Genomic DNA, 16,868 nt, shown 5'->3' with positions numbered 1-16,868 from the left:
AGGGTTTTTCTGTTGCCCAAATGCAACAGTTGTGCGTATTCACTTGTCCATTTAAGAAGAAGTAGGCTTCATCACTCCAAAGGATGTTCCATGGCCAAGTGATATCCACTGTCATTCGTGTCAGAAACTGAAGTGCATATGTGAAAGAATATCTGCAAAACCTGACGCATTACTAGCCTTACAGTGGAATATGTTCTGCTGTACAAAATGCTGTTCTTCGAATGGAAATTGTTGTTGACCAAAATGGAGGACACATTGAACAACTGTAGCGCCATGTAGTGACAAATTTTGTAACTAATTATTTTTTCCAATAATTGGCGAGAGCGCATTCTTTATTGTACCTGTTGTCCAAATTTCTCTTCAGTATGAGCCTTAGAATTTGCTCCAGAGCCCTCTACATAGGGATACTTTAATTTTAACAACCCTGTACTTGGATTTCAGAAAGGCTTGTGACACTGCTGTACAAATTGGAGAGGTGTTTCATAGTACTATTAATAAAGGGATGACGTGTCCACATCACGAGAAACATCTGGTACATTTGCACTACCACATGGAGATTGACTTGATAAATCCAGACAGCCGTAGCCACATCTTCAACATGAGAGGAGTCCAATCATTTTCAACCTCTACCTGGTTGAACACCAAGATGTCCTGTCGCTTCAAATTTTGCAGTCATTTTGAGGACAGCACAAATAACAGTCATAGGCCCGCGCCTTATGCTCTTCTGATGCCAGAATTCTCTGATAGCCACAGCTGCATTGTTGCTGTTCTGATAGTACAGCTTCACTAATAGTAGCTTTTCCGTTGTTGGCATTACTGCTGTAGTGTAGGCAAACATCTACTGTATGATTTTGAAGAGACTGCTTTGCTTTTATACAGTACAGTGGCACTAACTTACAATTATGCAAATAACGTAAGTTATTTGCATAATCGTAACTAAGATAGTTACATGCCATAGAGTGACAAATTTTGTAACTAATTTTTTTTTTTGTCCAATAAATGGCAAGCACATTCTTTATTGTACCTGTTATCCAAATTTCTCTTCAATACAAGCCCTCCAGAGCCCTCTACATAGAAATACTTTTTAACAACCCTGTATATGATGTCAAAATTATTTTTTGTATCCAGTCCTTTTATTATTGCACCCTAGTATCCAATCAGACTGATTGAACAAGATTGCCTCATAAACCATACTATGACTGCAGTATAACTGCATTCCTGCCTGTAGTCATACTTCCATGAAAATGAACTTTAGGAGTGATAGGATGATTATGGTCTTTTTTTTTTATTAGTTTTATGTTTAAACAAAGTTAATCGTGGTTAACAAATAATGAATAGATTCAATGCATTACCATTTCTTTTTGTCTATAACAGCAATTTAATATCTGCATTTGTTCCCCCCCAACCCCCACACTATTTATTACTTCACTATATATCTACTTCTTAAATAGACTGTGTGGCATTGTCCTTCAGTTCATTCTTCTGATAGGAGGACTGTATAATGGTCCTGCATTACTTCTTTACCCAGTGACGGCATTATTTTTCCTGACACAGAAGTCAAACTAACGGGTTTGAGTTGGGGATATATTCACACATCTCCAGTCCATAGGAACCTTCTCTAATTTCAAGGACACTCATAATTATGGTTAAAGGTTTGCTTATCTCCTTTAAATATAATTAGCTAGATCCCATTCATCCCAGCTGCCTTTTTTTTGTTTACTTTCAACAATTTCTCTTCCACTTTCCTCTCAGTCATCACAAAATCATTTAGTTCTCTGTTACAATTTGATACACTTCTGACATCCCCATTCCTAAAAAATTTCTCATCTGTGAATGTAGATGCAAAATACTTCATTAGTTTGTCAGCAACCTGAGGATGGTCATCAACAGTTAAACCATTGACATCAAGTGGACCAATGTGATTTATCCCCTTCCTTCTACTGTTTACAAAAGTCTTTGCTGTTTTTCTCTGCATCCTTTGCCAGAGACTTCTCATAATCTGTATTAGCTAACCTCCTTCGTGGCTTGTTTTCAGACTAGTTTATATCTATTGTAGGCTTCTGTATTGCCTTATAATTTATATGCATCCCATGGATTTTTCTACTCTGCCAGAAGTCTCATCAATTCATCCAACATCCATTTAGATCTGTGCTTTGGACTGTATGTATCTCTTGGTATAAAAGGCCTAGTAGCTTCTATGATTATTTCCCTGAATACTTCCCATTTAGAGTTTGCTGTTGGTAACAGCATCAGTTGGTACCACTGTATAGAATATAAAAACTGCCTGAGACCACTGTCATAGACTTTATGAAAGCAAAAGCTCTTCCCTTTGTCCTTGATGGTAGTTATAGCTTTAAGTCTGCCGAATGATAGTTATAGCTTTAAGTCTGCAGTCTGCCAAACCCCATGTACTTTTTCTGACAGAATCTCAGTTATCGGTTGATTCAACTACTGCTCATTTCAGATGCCCAAATTATTCGCTGTATAATTCCTTTCGCCTTAAAGGTGGTACTTGTGCATGTCCGTTCTGATATTCCCTGTCAGAGACTTGGCAATTTGGAATCTCCTCTCTTTGATCTTCTCTGGCTTAAAATCTCTCTACCTCATTGTGTCAAATTCATCTGTTGTCTCTACCGTTCTCCCAACTCCACTAATCACTTCGAGCTCTTTGACTTCCTCTCTTTGCAACTTGACTTTCTTCAGTCCAACTTTCCTAACCGTGAGGTAATTTTCCTTGGTGATTTTAATGTTCACAACTCCAGCTGGCTTCCGTTTTCTAGTCACACAGACCCAGCAGGTCAAGATGTTGAGGCTTTTGCAATTACTAATGGCCTAGCACAGATTGTTCATTAGACAATCACAACTTGGTGATTGTTTCTTCTCCAGTGGAACCTTTATCTCATGGCTATTCCTAACCTCATGTTGTTTGGTATTACAAGAATACAAAATGGGATGACCTGCGAGACTTCTTTTCTTCTTTTCCTTGGTCGGATTACTGTTTCAAAACTTCTGATGTCAACGTTTGCTCAGATCGTGTCAGTGAAATTATTCTTGCAGGAATGGAATCCTTTATCCCACACTCCACTTTAAAATCTCGTCCTTGGTTTTCCAATAAATGCGCTAAGGCTGTTCAAGAGAAGAATGTTGCATATCGTAATTGGCTTGTTTCTAATTCTTCAGTTTCATTTTCTGCCTACACCGAAGCTCGCAACAATTGTAAAGCAATTATTAATCAGTCCAAACTAGAGTTTGAACAGGCTAAGAGTAGGAAACTTGCTTCTTGCCCCAATGGTAGCCGAGCATTCTGGTCTCTTGCCAAAGCTATTGGCTGCAACTTTTGCCCATCTCTGCTTCCACCTCTGTCCAAACCAGATGGTTCTGTTGTCACTTCAGCCAAGGATAAAGCTGACCTGCTAGCATCCCATTTTTCTTCCAGCTCATGTATTAATGATCTTGGTAAAACACCTCCCACCATTCCCAACACGCTCCATTCAATGCCTCCTGTGGTCTTCCGTCAAAAGGATATCAAAAGGATTTTGATGAATCTTGATGCTAAGAAAGCTCCAGGTCCTGATGGTATTTCTCCACTTGTTCTCAAAATCTGTGCTCCTGAACTTACTCCTATTCTTTGCTGCCTTTTTTCACTTTCTTATTCCAAAGGTGTTTTTCCTTCTGCTTGGAAATTTGCTCATATCCAGCCAGTTCCGAAAAAGGGTGACAAATCCCTCCTATCCAATTATCATCCCATTGCAATTACTTCTACTCTTTCTAAAGTAATGGAGAAATCAATTAACCGCCAACTCTTAAACTACCTAGAAACCTTCCATCTGATCAACGATCGCCAGTATGGATTCTGTCAGTGTCGATCCACTGGTGATGTTCTGGCTTATGTTACCCATTTATGGACTAGTTCAATGGAAAGGTTCGGCGAAACACAAGTAGTTGCTCTTGACATCTCAAAGGCTTTCGATCGTGTTTGGCATAAAGGTCTTCTAAACAAGCTTCCATCTTATGGTTTGCGAACTGTTTTTAGTAATTGGTTATCCAGTTTTCTCTCTGATCGCTCACTGAGGGTGATGGTAGATGGCTCTCTATCTTCTAACTTCTCCACTAATGCCAGTGTCCCCCCCCAAGGTTCAGTTCTTTCCCCCATTCTTTTCCTCTTGTATATTAATGAACTTCTTCCATTGACTGGAAATCTTATCCATAGTTTTGCCGATGATAGCACATTGCATTCCACTTTCCATTTTGAGAAACCTTGTCCTGCTCAATCAGCTACCAATTCCTTAAATGCCGATCTTCAGGTATTCTCCAGTGGGGCAAAGACAACTTAGTTGATTTCAACCCTTCTTAAACTCAGTCTTGTCTTATATCTCGCAAAAAGGATTCTTCTGCTCCTATGCTTATCTTTAGTGACACTCCGATTTCTAGGCAAAATGATATATCTCTTTTGGGGATTACCCTGACTTCTAATCTCTCTTGGCACAAGCACATTACAAGTATTGCTTCCTCTGCATCTAAAAAACTTGGTTTTCTCTTTTGCTCTTGGCATTACTTTTCTTCCAAACAGCTTCTCACCCTGTATGGATCACAAATCTGCCCTGCCATGGGGTGGTGCCCCTAAAACCTCTCTCAGGCTTCTTGATTCTATTCAGAAGAGGGCAGTTAGGTTAATTAATGATTCATCTCTAACAGTCTCTCCACTCGCTTTCTCATAGACATACTGTTTCTGCTGCATGCCTCTTCTACAGATACTTCCATGGGCACTGTTCTTCTGAATTGGCTTCTATAATTCCCGCTCTCTCTTTCAAAACAGTCCGAACACTTGCCGCCACCAGCCAACATCCATTTACTATCCAACTTCAAACCCACAGAACCAACTTTTCATCTTCCTCATTTATTCATTCAACTGCCGTTTTCTGGAACAACCTTCCTTTATTCGTATTTCCTGAAAATTACAGTCTACAGAAGTTCAAGTCCAATGTCAACAAATATCTTCTTTCGTCTTCTCATCCTCCAACCCAAGCACAGTACTAAGTACTATAGGTTCTAATACCTCTCGTGTTTGGCGTTCACATAAAAAAAAAAAAAAAAAGTAAATACCTCAATACACTGTGATCACTGCCACTTAGTTGGGTCTTTTATCAGCAGATTCTTAATGTATGAAGAATTACTACTAATAATGAGATCAAAAGTATTGCTTTCTGTTGTTGCCTCTGATGTGCTTCTGTAGAAAATAGTACCCAGTGAAAGCAAAAAAATTTGCTAGTGTGGAAGTGACCATCCACAAGTTCCGGGCAATATCTGGAAAGGTAAGATCTTTTATTTTGATTTATTGGCCCAATCAGGCCTACAATAAGCTCCTGCTCCCACTGCTTATATCACACCAAACTGACTCAACATTGCATGGACCACCCATCTTGACTGGGTGCACTCCCTTACATTTAATATGCTTAACTAAGAGCATAGCCCACCTCCTATCCTGTTTATCCTTTCTGTAGGCATAGTATTCTCCATATTGTCTCACACATAATGAAACAAATAGTTTTCTGACTTCTGCTCTTTTTATATTTTATGTGTAGATGTAGGTCTTTAGTTTGTAAGAACAGTTTTATAGGTCTTTTTTTTCTCATTGATTGTTTGTTTAAATTCTTCATTCCAAGTTCTTAGCCAGTTTTTATTTTTTATAGGTTTATATCCAAGACTTTCTTCAGCAGCTCCCAGAATTCATTTTTTCATGTTTGACCAGATTTCCTCAACATTATCACTTTCATCTGATTTGAGTTTATCTTTCAATCGACTTTCATACAGGAATTTAGTGCTTTCATCTTCCAACAAATGTATTTTTAATTTCTTAGTAGTTTTTGTCTGTATTTTCTTCTTTTTATTAAGATAATTTCTTTTTACTTTGAAAGTGCTTTCTCCTAGGTAGTGATCACTGTCAATTTCACTGCCTCTGAATACTCTAGTGTCGCTAATTTTGTCATTTAAAATTTCATTAATGATAATATAATCTATTATAGACTTTGTTTCTTGCTTCCTATGTAATTTATGAATATTCTTGTGTCTGAAAAAAGTATTTGTAATTTTAAGTTTATTAAAAATGCAGAAGTCTATCAGGCATCTTCGATTATTGTTGGCCCCAGGTTCACCTTCTGATCCTATACATTTGTCTACTGATTGAGCACCAACCCTTGCATTAAAATCTCCTGCTAGTATGAGATACGCGTTTTTGTTAGTTTGGTCTATGATCTGTTGTAATTAGTCATAAAATTCTGCGGTTTCATCAATGTTGCCTTCTACTGGTGCGTGGATGCCAGTGATTGTTATTGTATAAGATACAATTTTTAGTCTTAATTTCAATATTCTGGGTGATATCCAAGAGTAGTCTAATATTTTGTTTTCCCATTCTTTCTTTATTATAACAGCAACTCCCGATGATGCCCACATTTTCACTTGGTACGCCGGAGTATATCATTATGAAGTTACCTATTTCTTTGGATGCTTTGTTCTTTTTCGTTTCGGTAATGACTGCTATGTCAATATTTCTATTTCCACGGTCAATTCATCTAATTTGTGATTTATTCCCCTAACGTTCCAAGTTGCTACTTTAAGTTCCTTAATCATAGTCCTATATCCATTGCCTAGGTTGTTACCCTTGAGATCTGTCCAGTTTTTTTCCCTTGAGCTTATTTCGAGTATTTAGAATGTCTTTAGCGGGGTAAGTCTAGTGGTGGGACTGCCACCTTATAGCCTCTAGCCAGGCTTCAGGTTTTAAACCTCTAGACAGGATTTTAAACGAGATTAAATAAAAAAGAGAGAGACAAGTCGGTAGAAGAGGAGCTGAGAGTAAGCCTACCCACAATAAATGCTCATATTAAAAAACTGTTGCCTCCTATCAAACCCAATGGTCCCACTGATTAAAATGTTATAATTGTATATTTGTTTGTTTTTATATTTAAATATAATTTTTTACATATTTTCTTTTAAATTTCATGTTTTTAAATTTCCTGCAATTAATACATGTTCAAAAAAGAATATTAAAAGCATTTAAAACAAGTAATAAATGTATTATTAAGTACAGGCATACCTCGGTTAACGTTACCTCTGATAACGAAGCTTCGATATAACGAAGTCGGCAATTTCAAGCCCCATTTAACATTAAAAAAAAATATTCCAGTTTAATCACCTGAAATCTAAACAAACTGAAGAAATTACGGAAACCTTTGGGGCTTCTCGTGGTTGGTTCGAGAAATTTAAAAAATGGGCCAGGATTCATAGTGTAAAATTAACAGGAGAAGCTGCAAATAAGTTTCCAGAAAAACTAAAGGAAATGATTGAACGTGAAAATTTTCCAAATTTGGTGTTCAATGTTGACGAAAGCGGTTTGTTCTGGAAACGGCTACCAACAAAAAGCTTCATTTCTATTGAAGAAAAATCAGCTGCTGGGTTCAAAGCAGCCAAAGACCGTTTAACGTTACTCTTTGGATCTAATGCCTCTGGCGATTATAAATTAAAATTTTATTAGTTTACCATTCAGAAAATCTGAGGGCGTTAAAAGGTAACATAAAAATGAATTTACCTGTAATATGGAAAGCAAATAGAAAAGCGTGGGTTACCAAGGAGTTATTTACTGATTGGTTTGTTAACCACTTTTGTCCTGAAGTAAAACGGTATTGTCAAAAAAAACAACTTTGAAGAAAAAGCACTTTTGTTGTTAGACAATGCTCCGGGACATCCTACTGATCTTAACACGTTGGACACATGCATTCCTGTCAAAGTTGTTTCTTCCAGCAAACACAACTTCCCTGATTCAACCATTGGATCAGGGAGTAATAGCATCATTTAAAGCTTATTATCTGCATCGAACATTAAGCAGTTTAACTGAACTAGAGGATAAAGAGGAAATGACAGTTAAAACTTTTTGGAAAAACTACACCATTAAAAACGCAATTGAAAACATTGATAGTTCTTGGAAAGAAGTCACTAAGAAATGCTTAAATGGAGTTTGGCGCAAAATATGGCCAGAAGTTGTACTAGAAGAAGAAAATAACATCCAAGAAATTAGAAATGAAGTTATCCAGATGGCTCAATCAATAGGTTTCGAAAATGTCGATGAAGAGGATGTTAGAAATTTATTGAATGCAGAAGATGATGGTTTTTCAGTGGAAGATTTAGAAAACCTTGTTAGCAATGAAGACGAAGTTAAAGAAGTTCCTGCCAAAAAAAGTGTTAACAACCAAAGATTTAAAAAAGGTGCTTAAATGACATTGAAAACGTTTTAAATTTTTTTAGTGAAAATGATCCTGATTTAGGAAGAAGTATTATTGTTAAGCGATCAGTGTTAAATGCAATAACTCCGTATAGGCAATTGTTAAATGAAAGAGAAAAAGAGCATAAACAATCAACTTTAGACTCGTATTTTAAAATGTGATTTCACTTTGTTTGTAAGTTGACTGTTTATTTAATAAAACTTTTCTTTGTCCGAAAAAAAAAAGCTTTTCATTTTCTTTACGTAGGAACGTATCCCTATTCTGGCCATAGTATTTTTACCTCTGAAAAAGAAGTTTCGCTTAACGAAGTAATTTCGTGGAACGCATCCTATTTGTTATTCGAAGTATGCCTGTATACCCAACAAAAACAACTTCTGGTTTGTGAATATATATATATATATATATATTATAAATAGTATAATATAAATTATTTATATATATATAATATATGTATATAATTACACACACACACACGTATAATAGTGATTGTAGTGTGCCGCAACAATGAATGAAAAGGTTGAGAAACACTGTTCCAGATACTGCAATTTGCAGAACTTGGGACCTTTCTTGGTAAGTGTTTCTTTTGTTTCCCTCACCAGTCTTGTTTCCTTTCTCTGTACCCATTCCAGCAGTTCTACATCCTTCCTAAGATTAGGCCATAGGACCTGCATGCAGTACTCACAATGTGACATGACCATTGCCTTCTGCAATGAAATGAATCACCTCTTATCCCTACCAGCAAAATTCTTGTATATCATTAACAAAAGATGCCCTCGAAGCCTGTTTGCGCCACTCAGAGAACTTCATAACTGACAACAATTACCTTTCGGCTTTTTTTATTTTTATTTTCCACTACTCCTGAGTATAATACCACACGGTATGTTACTCAGGGGTTACTGCTGTCTGTATGCAGTACTTTACATTTTCCAGTGTTAAACTTGAATTGCCATTTCTCAGCCAATCTGCCTAATTTTTCCCAATCTTGTTGCAGCATCATACCATTATTCTTGTCATTAACCACTCTGCCAACCTTTATATCATCTGCAAACTTGGATATTAAGCCTGATATATGCCTTCATGAAGAACAGTGTCCATTGATAACCACTGTCTTCTACCACTCAACCATCCCTTTATCCATAGCAGTAACTTGCCTTTGATGCCACACTGCACCAATTTGTTTAGCAGTCTTTTATGTGCAACAGTATCAAAGGCTTTTTCCAAAATCCAAGTATATGAAAATATATTATTTTTTGCATCCACTTTCTTTGTGACTACATCGTAGTATCCAATTAAATTAGTCAGACAAGATTTCCCTTTAACAAACCCATGCTATGTCTGAAGTATAACTGCACTCCTGTCTCAATGGACCTGCATTAACCAGTGGCTCCATTATTTTCTTTGGTACAGAAGTTAAGCTAACAGGTTGTGTAACCCTTTGTGAATTGGTGATATATTTGCACATTTTCAGTCCATGAAAACTTCCCTGAATCCAAAGATGCTCTCATAATTATGGCTAACATTTTTCTTACCTCTTTTATAACTGGATAGATCCCATCCACCTCATGTGCCTTTTTTATGTTTAACTTCAACAGTTTCCTCTCGAGTATTACAAATAGCACCCTGTTAATTTTGATAAACTTCTGGCATCCACCTCCCTAAAGACCATGTGAATGTAGATTCAAAATACTTGTTCAGTTTGTCAGCTCATAATCCTGAGCAGGATTATGAACAGTTGAACCATCGATATCAAGTGGACCTATTTGATTCATCCCTTTCCATCTTGTGTCTACATAAAAAAAGAAGCCTTTGCTATTTTTCTTTTCATTTGCCAAGGATTTCTCATAATCTGTCTTGGCTTGCCTACTCTCCTTTTTGAGTTGATTACAGACTAGTTTGCATTCCAGAACCAAGAGCCATAAATTCAAATTTAAGAGGTTCAGACTGGATTTCAGGTAGTTCTCTTTTAGCCAGTGTGTTGTTAATTACTGGAATAAGTTGCCTCCCCGGGTGGTTAAGGTTAACAGCTTAGGGAAATTCAAAGGTCAGCTGGATAGACACCTATATGAGGAGGAAGTCAGACAGTTTATTTTATTATATACTTTTTTTAATTATTTATTATTATTGGCCATCACAGCAAAAGCCTATGCCTTCTTTGCACATTAAGTGTAATACTAAATAAGCTCTTACAGAGTTGCATGCAAGCATGTTATTTGGGGAAATAAGCATGAACAATGAAATTTAATTTTATTTGTTCTTAACATTTGTTTATTTTTAAAGACAAGGGTTAATTTGTTATCCTACCATAATTCAAACATCCTGGAAGCAGAAAATTAGTAGCAATGTAGAAAAGCCAAGAGAAGCTGAACTACCAGGTCCATAGGATGCTTCTAACAAAAATCATCAGAAAATACCAAGTAGTTCAAATGCAGCTTTACATTTGAGTACTTTTGGAGAGAATATTTTCCTTTCATTCAGTATAACCCAGTTCACACTTGGTCTGAATTTTAAAAATGGGAAACCATTTATATATATATATAAACATTAGTATATACAAGATCGAGAATCTGAGGTGCCCTAGTACAAGTTTTAACTATTTGCATTAGACCAATCGTTTCACACATCTCATCAACATTTTTTATAGTTTCAGAACAGGGCAAGGGAAGATTAAAGCCCCGTATATTACAACTGAATATCTTGAAATTTGCATTGGCAGACCCTCTATTATGTTATATTATTCATATACATGAATAATATAACATAATAGATCCCAAATTTACATTGTTATAATAGCTTCAAATTTTTCAGAATCAGATTTTGAAACCTTTATTACATTCTAATATTATTTAAAAAAGAATTGGTACCCTCCCCTTTCGTACTTTTCCTGGTGAGAGAGAGAATGTGTAAAATTAACCTGTATAATACAGTTGTATCATGGAACACCCTTTAGATGGGTACCTCTTTTCTACTATTACTCTTTGTTTGTAGTTTGAATGGGTGGATTAATTATTACTATAATATATCTAAAGCATTGTGCTAAAGTTTTTTCTTTTATTTTTTTTAAAGCGATTTAGTAAAGGTATGGAGTTCTCTTACCCTATATTCAAAGTATAGTGAGCAAGAATGTGCTTTTAGAGTGCACAAGGTGAGTTAAATTTTGATCCTGCTTTTTAATAGTTGAAAAATTTTTAGTGACTCTTTTCATAATTTCAGGCATGAAAAGTTGTTCAGTACTTCCTTGTCTACCACCAGGTATGCAAAACCAAGCTAATTTTGACCCTGGTTAGGAGTAATTATTTAATTTCTAGTAGAGAAACTAAGAGGGGAAAATTACATTTGAAAGCTAGTGCACATTGCTGGTAGATGAGGATAATAGTTTTACAGTAAATTAAATTAAAAAAAGGAAAAACACACACAACTTGGGGGGATTCAGAATGACATCCAGGGGTATACAGTAGGCTCTCGATTTTCCGGGATAATGGCAAAATAAATTTCCCGGTTAATCCAAAAATACAGTAAGTCCCTTGCGTTTTACGTAACAACGGAATGACTAATAAAATATTGCTCCTATATCCGTGATATGCCAAAACTACACTATCCTCAGAAGAATGAAGAAAAATAGTTATATATTTTTTAATTAGTTCAATTAACTATCTGGGGACAGCAGTGAGTTGTTGGAGTGGCACATATGAAAAGAAAACATTAAAGGAAGAAATTGTATAGTAAAAACTGATATTTATTTTGTAGCCTTGGTTATTATTATTGTGTTCACTGTTGACACTGACAAATTTAAATTCCATGTGATACTTGTTCATGTTTGACCATTTTCAAACATCCTTATTTTAATTATATAAAAAAAAAAAAAAAAAAAAAAAAAAAAAAAAACCACCTTAAATTTTAAAAATCTTTTCTTCATTCCTATTTTTTAGCTTGTGACTCCATATCTTGCTTGTGCAATTTGTGCATGCCGTGATCATCTTTATTGAAGGGTTGCAAGATAATCTCCCAGTGACGACTTTATAACGCCCTGCTTGTCACTTATTTACGACTTGCAAAACATCTGTTTATACCTATTCTAGTTATCGAGTTTTATGATTTCTGGTTGATTTTTTTTATTTTTATTTGGAGTCTTGAAGTGTCCCAGTTAAACCGAGAGTCTGCTGTATATGCTAACTGTAACTTTTTTTTTTTTTTTTTTAACAGAGGCATTTTTAAATATTCACCATTATCACAGAAAATTCAGATGAGTGCAATATAGCCTACACAGGAAAACCCCACTAAAGGCTTTTGTCACTGTGCATGAGTGAAGAGGTTCTGACCTTGACTCTTCCGGGTATATTAAAAAAAGATGAATACTCATAGTGAAAATTATAGCTTAAAATTATAAAACAGTTAATGAGAGTTAGTCTTGCTTACTTTCAAGTTGATATAATTTTGTTAAGGACAAATAGCATGAAATGTTTTATAATTTTGAAGCTGTAACTTCACATACCATGTAGCAACAAATATAAAACTACTACTTGACAGTTATTTTGTCTGGGTATCTCATTAGAGACCTGTAAGTCCCAAAACAGGCTATCATAGCAGTCTGCCATCTTTTAAATAAATGACAATAATAAACCTTTTGGTAAATTATTTTATTTATTTATTTTTGTGAGCCATAAAGACCACTGCATTAATTAGGCAATTTTCATTCTTCTGGTTGCAAAAACAAAAAAAATAGTCCTAAGTGCATATAAAGGTTGCATTTTATAATTTAAAAAAAAAACAAAACAAAGTCTACCATAGTTTATATTTAATCTTTCATTACTGAAGGATTAAATAAAAATACTGTACATTAGGAAGAGAAAAATATTTTACAAATTTGAGTCATTGTGACTTTCAGCACATGTTATACTCAGCCGTAAAGCTAGGGTCTTCACACTGATAGGTGATTATAACACTGAATTATCTTGCAATGGTGACATTTTCTGTAATAAAAGTAATCAAAGTCATTTACTTTCATTATATACTTCACGTGAAAAAATTACTGGAAAAATTATTGCAGCTAATTCAGTTATTAGATATTTCATTCGCAAATGGACTGTACTGGGACCGTTGAGCCCCATCAGAAAGCCTTAAGGAACACTAGCCATGGAATTGCTGCATTTTAAACATTAAACAAATCCAGTGCATCAGCAGACTAGCTCAAACAAATCAGTATATTGATGCAACAGATCTGGGTGCCTCCGTAGCCAGGTGTGGCAGTGCGTAGCACACACTTCTTGATTAGACCGGGGTTCGAGCCCGTGACCACCAAATACAGAGGATGCGGAAAGGTCTGGGAATGACCACTGCATATCCCCGGAGCAATATGGCCTTAGTTGCTAATGCTCCTAAAAACCAAATAACAAACAAACAGCAACAGATCTGAGTAACAATTGCCCTTATGCAGTGAGAAATTAAAATATAGCATGTAAGAGCACTACTTATAAAGCACTGTTAAAATTTATGTTAGTAGCTTGTCTTGTGAACTCTTCAGGAATGTATTCTTTCTACAATATCTCTGTCCTCAATTTAGTTCCCCTCCCTTGTTGCTATAGCTTTGGTACTGGTTTTATTTATATTCACTTCTTACCTGGCTTGCATTTGACTAATTTATTTTTAATTTACATATTTCATTTTATTTAATATTCTGGTGATGTGCAGTTTGATATACTTTGCAACCACCAATGTTTTGTCTTATTATCCTTTCATATTTTTTTGCTTTATTCTTCTCTTCGATTCATTTTCAATGTGGATGTGTGTGTAAATACTTTAAATATTTCTGCTTTCGTTGCTTATAATGAAGTTAACAAACACTGACCAACCAATTTAGACTTTGTTCACATAACTAAATGTTATCCATGTGGTGCACACAAATATGGCCTTCAAATTTTGCTATTTTGTATAGTTTTACTAGTTTATTTTTTAAAAATTGCAAATTTTTAACAAAACTTGAATTTTTACAAGCTTAATTTTTTTGATTTAATATATCTTAATACATCTTCAATATATATATATATATTGTGATGATATTGTGAAATGCCTTCAAAATAACTTTCTTTCATTACCATTTTGATTTGTGGACTAATAAATGTTCCCCTTTTATCTTTGCATTTCTAATTCCATGAAATTTTTTCATTTCATTAAGCCTAATTTGATATCCAGATACATGCTGTTTGTGATGACCAATTCTTGATTGTATAATGGGAATCTTTTGCTTCTGGTGTCCCATTCACACAGGATATTTTAAACCAAGTTGCAAACCCACTAAAAATGCAACCACTTTCAGATAACATGTTTTCAAGTTATATCTTATGTAATTAAGTAGGTATTCCATATTTTCATAGGTCTCCTTCAAAAGTAGAGCATGTACAGTTGGCACGAATGGATAGGTATTTCCATTGTGCTTTTAAACTACATTTTGACAAGTCTATAAAAGCCTCCAGTCATCAGGGTTATGCTTTTGACCTAGAGTATCCATTAAGGCATCATTATCACTGCAGGAAGTGAGATCCCCTGTCACAGAGGAAACTTAAATTGTTTTGGTAGTTGCAATATCCAGATGTTGTTATGCAAGCAAGTTCCATCCTTGTAATCTGTTCAGCTAACTCCTTAGAAAGATTAGTTTCACTTGAGTAATCAAATGAGGATTGTGGGCTGGCTAAAAGATAGGAGACAAAGGGGTATCAAATGGTCAATTTTCAGGATAGATTAATGTAACAAGTGGCACCCCTCAGGGCTACAGATATGAAGTGTCATTAACAATTCAAATCAAAAATCCTTGGATTTTCTAGCTTTTGTCGGAAATAGCAAATAAAGTTTAACATGGCTAAATGAGTTAAACTTCAAGTCATGTATAAGCTAGGGGAGGCTAAAGTGGTTCAGGAAGAAAGAGCTGGCAAGGAGGTGCCCAAATCTCTTTTCAATCAGAAGTGAAATTTTCCTTATAGTGTAAATATTATGGTGGCTAAGAAGACACATGACATCCTTTTTGCAAATAATTTACAGGGCCTTTGCTAGTACAAAAAGAATGTCGTTATCTATCTATACAAGACATTGCTTAGACCACACTTGTATTTAGGTCTAATACAATATATGGCTTGATATATGGCCACACCTAAAAAAAAAAAAAAAAAAAAAAATACAACCAACAACAACACCAAGAGGGATTTCAGAGAAAGATAACCAAATTGGTGATGAGTTCAAATTGATACATATATGAATGGGGATGATGTAGACTACGTTTAAATAAGTTGGTAAAAAACATGTGTTTTCATCAAAATCAAGGTGTAATAGATTAATTGAAGATATTCGAGACCTCCAAAGGCTGGGAGCATTATTTCTGCAATAATAATTGCTGTAAAATATAGAGCTACAAAAGTTTCCCATATAAGTTCTTATTATCTAAGATCACAGAAATTTCTTAATCAGACTGTAACATCTTATTTAAGAGAGAGAGAGAGATACACAGACTTTTCATTAATGAAAAAGGTTTTTCCCTCTCCCACACACACCATTTACATTTATTGCATACCAACAGGTTAGTTGGTGGTAGAAGCACAGTATAATAAAGGTATACAACAATTTTAGCATCAGAATTTTCTCTTTTGCCATTACCAACCTTGCAAGGTGATAATGGATCTAAAATCACAATAGATGGATCTCCTTCAGGGATAATTATGTATTCATTATTTATTTAATCATAGAACTAGATAGTATGAACCAGAGCTGTAATGCTCAATGTTGATATCAATATTTGTAAAATAATAAGTCTTACTATTTTACAAATATTAATCATAGAACGTACAATTTTATATCTTTACTCTTTATCATGGAAATGATTTAAAATGTTGGAAGAGTTACGCTAACTTTTTTTTCCTCCCTAGGTCTCTCCTTTTCTTATTACTCTTGCATCACAGGACATCTAGAATTTCAGCCATACCACATGAAAGTTTGTAAATACCATAAAATTTCTTAATCACCATTACTTTCATGTTAATTGATTGGGTTCAAATTGGAAAGTGTTAATAGCAGAAATAAAAGATTTTTAGTTTCACAAGACATTGAATAAGTGTATGTTCCTTATTATAAGACATGTTTTGTATCAGTTTAAAGCTAAAAAGGAGATCCATGGTATCCCTTGAGCAGTGTGATGCATAGTAAGCTGTCATTCGTTCAAAAATAATAACACACTCAAACATATTTTGTCATTCTTCTTTAGGAATTGGCTGGATATAAATAAATTTCCAAAAAAAGGAGAGTCAAACATAAGAGTTCATTTTTAAGGACAAGTATAGATACTATCACGACTTGGATTTATTAATAAGTTTTAGAATATTTATGCCATTGATAGTAACCAGTATCCTCACATCAGAATTAGACTTTTGTTGTTGCTTGTCTTTGCCAATTTATTATAATATGAATAATTAAACTTGCCGTGTTTATCCAAAGATAATAAATAAAACACTCAAACCTACAGTGCTATAATTGTGCTTATTTCTAAATTGGAAATATATACATATGGAGTCAAAAGGTGGTGTTTTCTTACCACTCCTCTAGTAATAGCCGTCTTTG

The 16,868-nt window shown here is 34.9% G+C and overlaps 1 protein-coding gene across 2 annotated transcripts in view; it reads left to right on the top strand.

Annotated features, from left to right (window-relative positions):
- The window catches only part of Rpp14a (Ribonuclease P/MRP subunit p14 a), a 68,837-nt gene extending 52,480 nt beyond the window's left edge, over positions 1 to 16,357 (top strand). For both annotated transcript variants that reach the window (XM_090371692.1, XM_090371693.1), the window contains exons 4-5: positions 11,337 to 11,415; positions 16,181 to 16,357. In XM_090371692.1, coding sequence (XP_090227818.1) covers positions 11,337 to 11,415; positions 16,181 to 16,222 — 121 coding nt within the window. In that variant the 3' untranslated portion in view covers positions 16,223 to 16,357. The remainder of the gene's footprint in view (positions 1 to 11,336; positions 11,416 to 16,180) is intronic.
- Positions 16,358 to 16,868: the final 511 nt, after the last annotated feature.

This window comes from Mastigoproctus giganteus, chromosome 4 (genome assembly GCF_048544385.1).
Source record: "Mastigoproctus giganteus isolate SK-2022 chromosome 4, ASM4854438v1, whole genome shotgun sequence".
In the NCBI taxonomy this organism is placed as follows: Eukaryota; Metazoa; Arthropoda; class Arachnida; order Uropygi; family Thelyphonidae; genus Mastigoproctus; species Mastigoproctus giganteus.
This window is presented reverse-complemented; position numbering and strand designations above follow the sequence as displayed.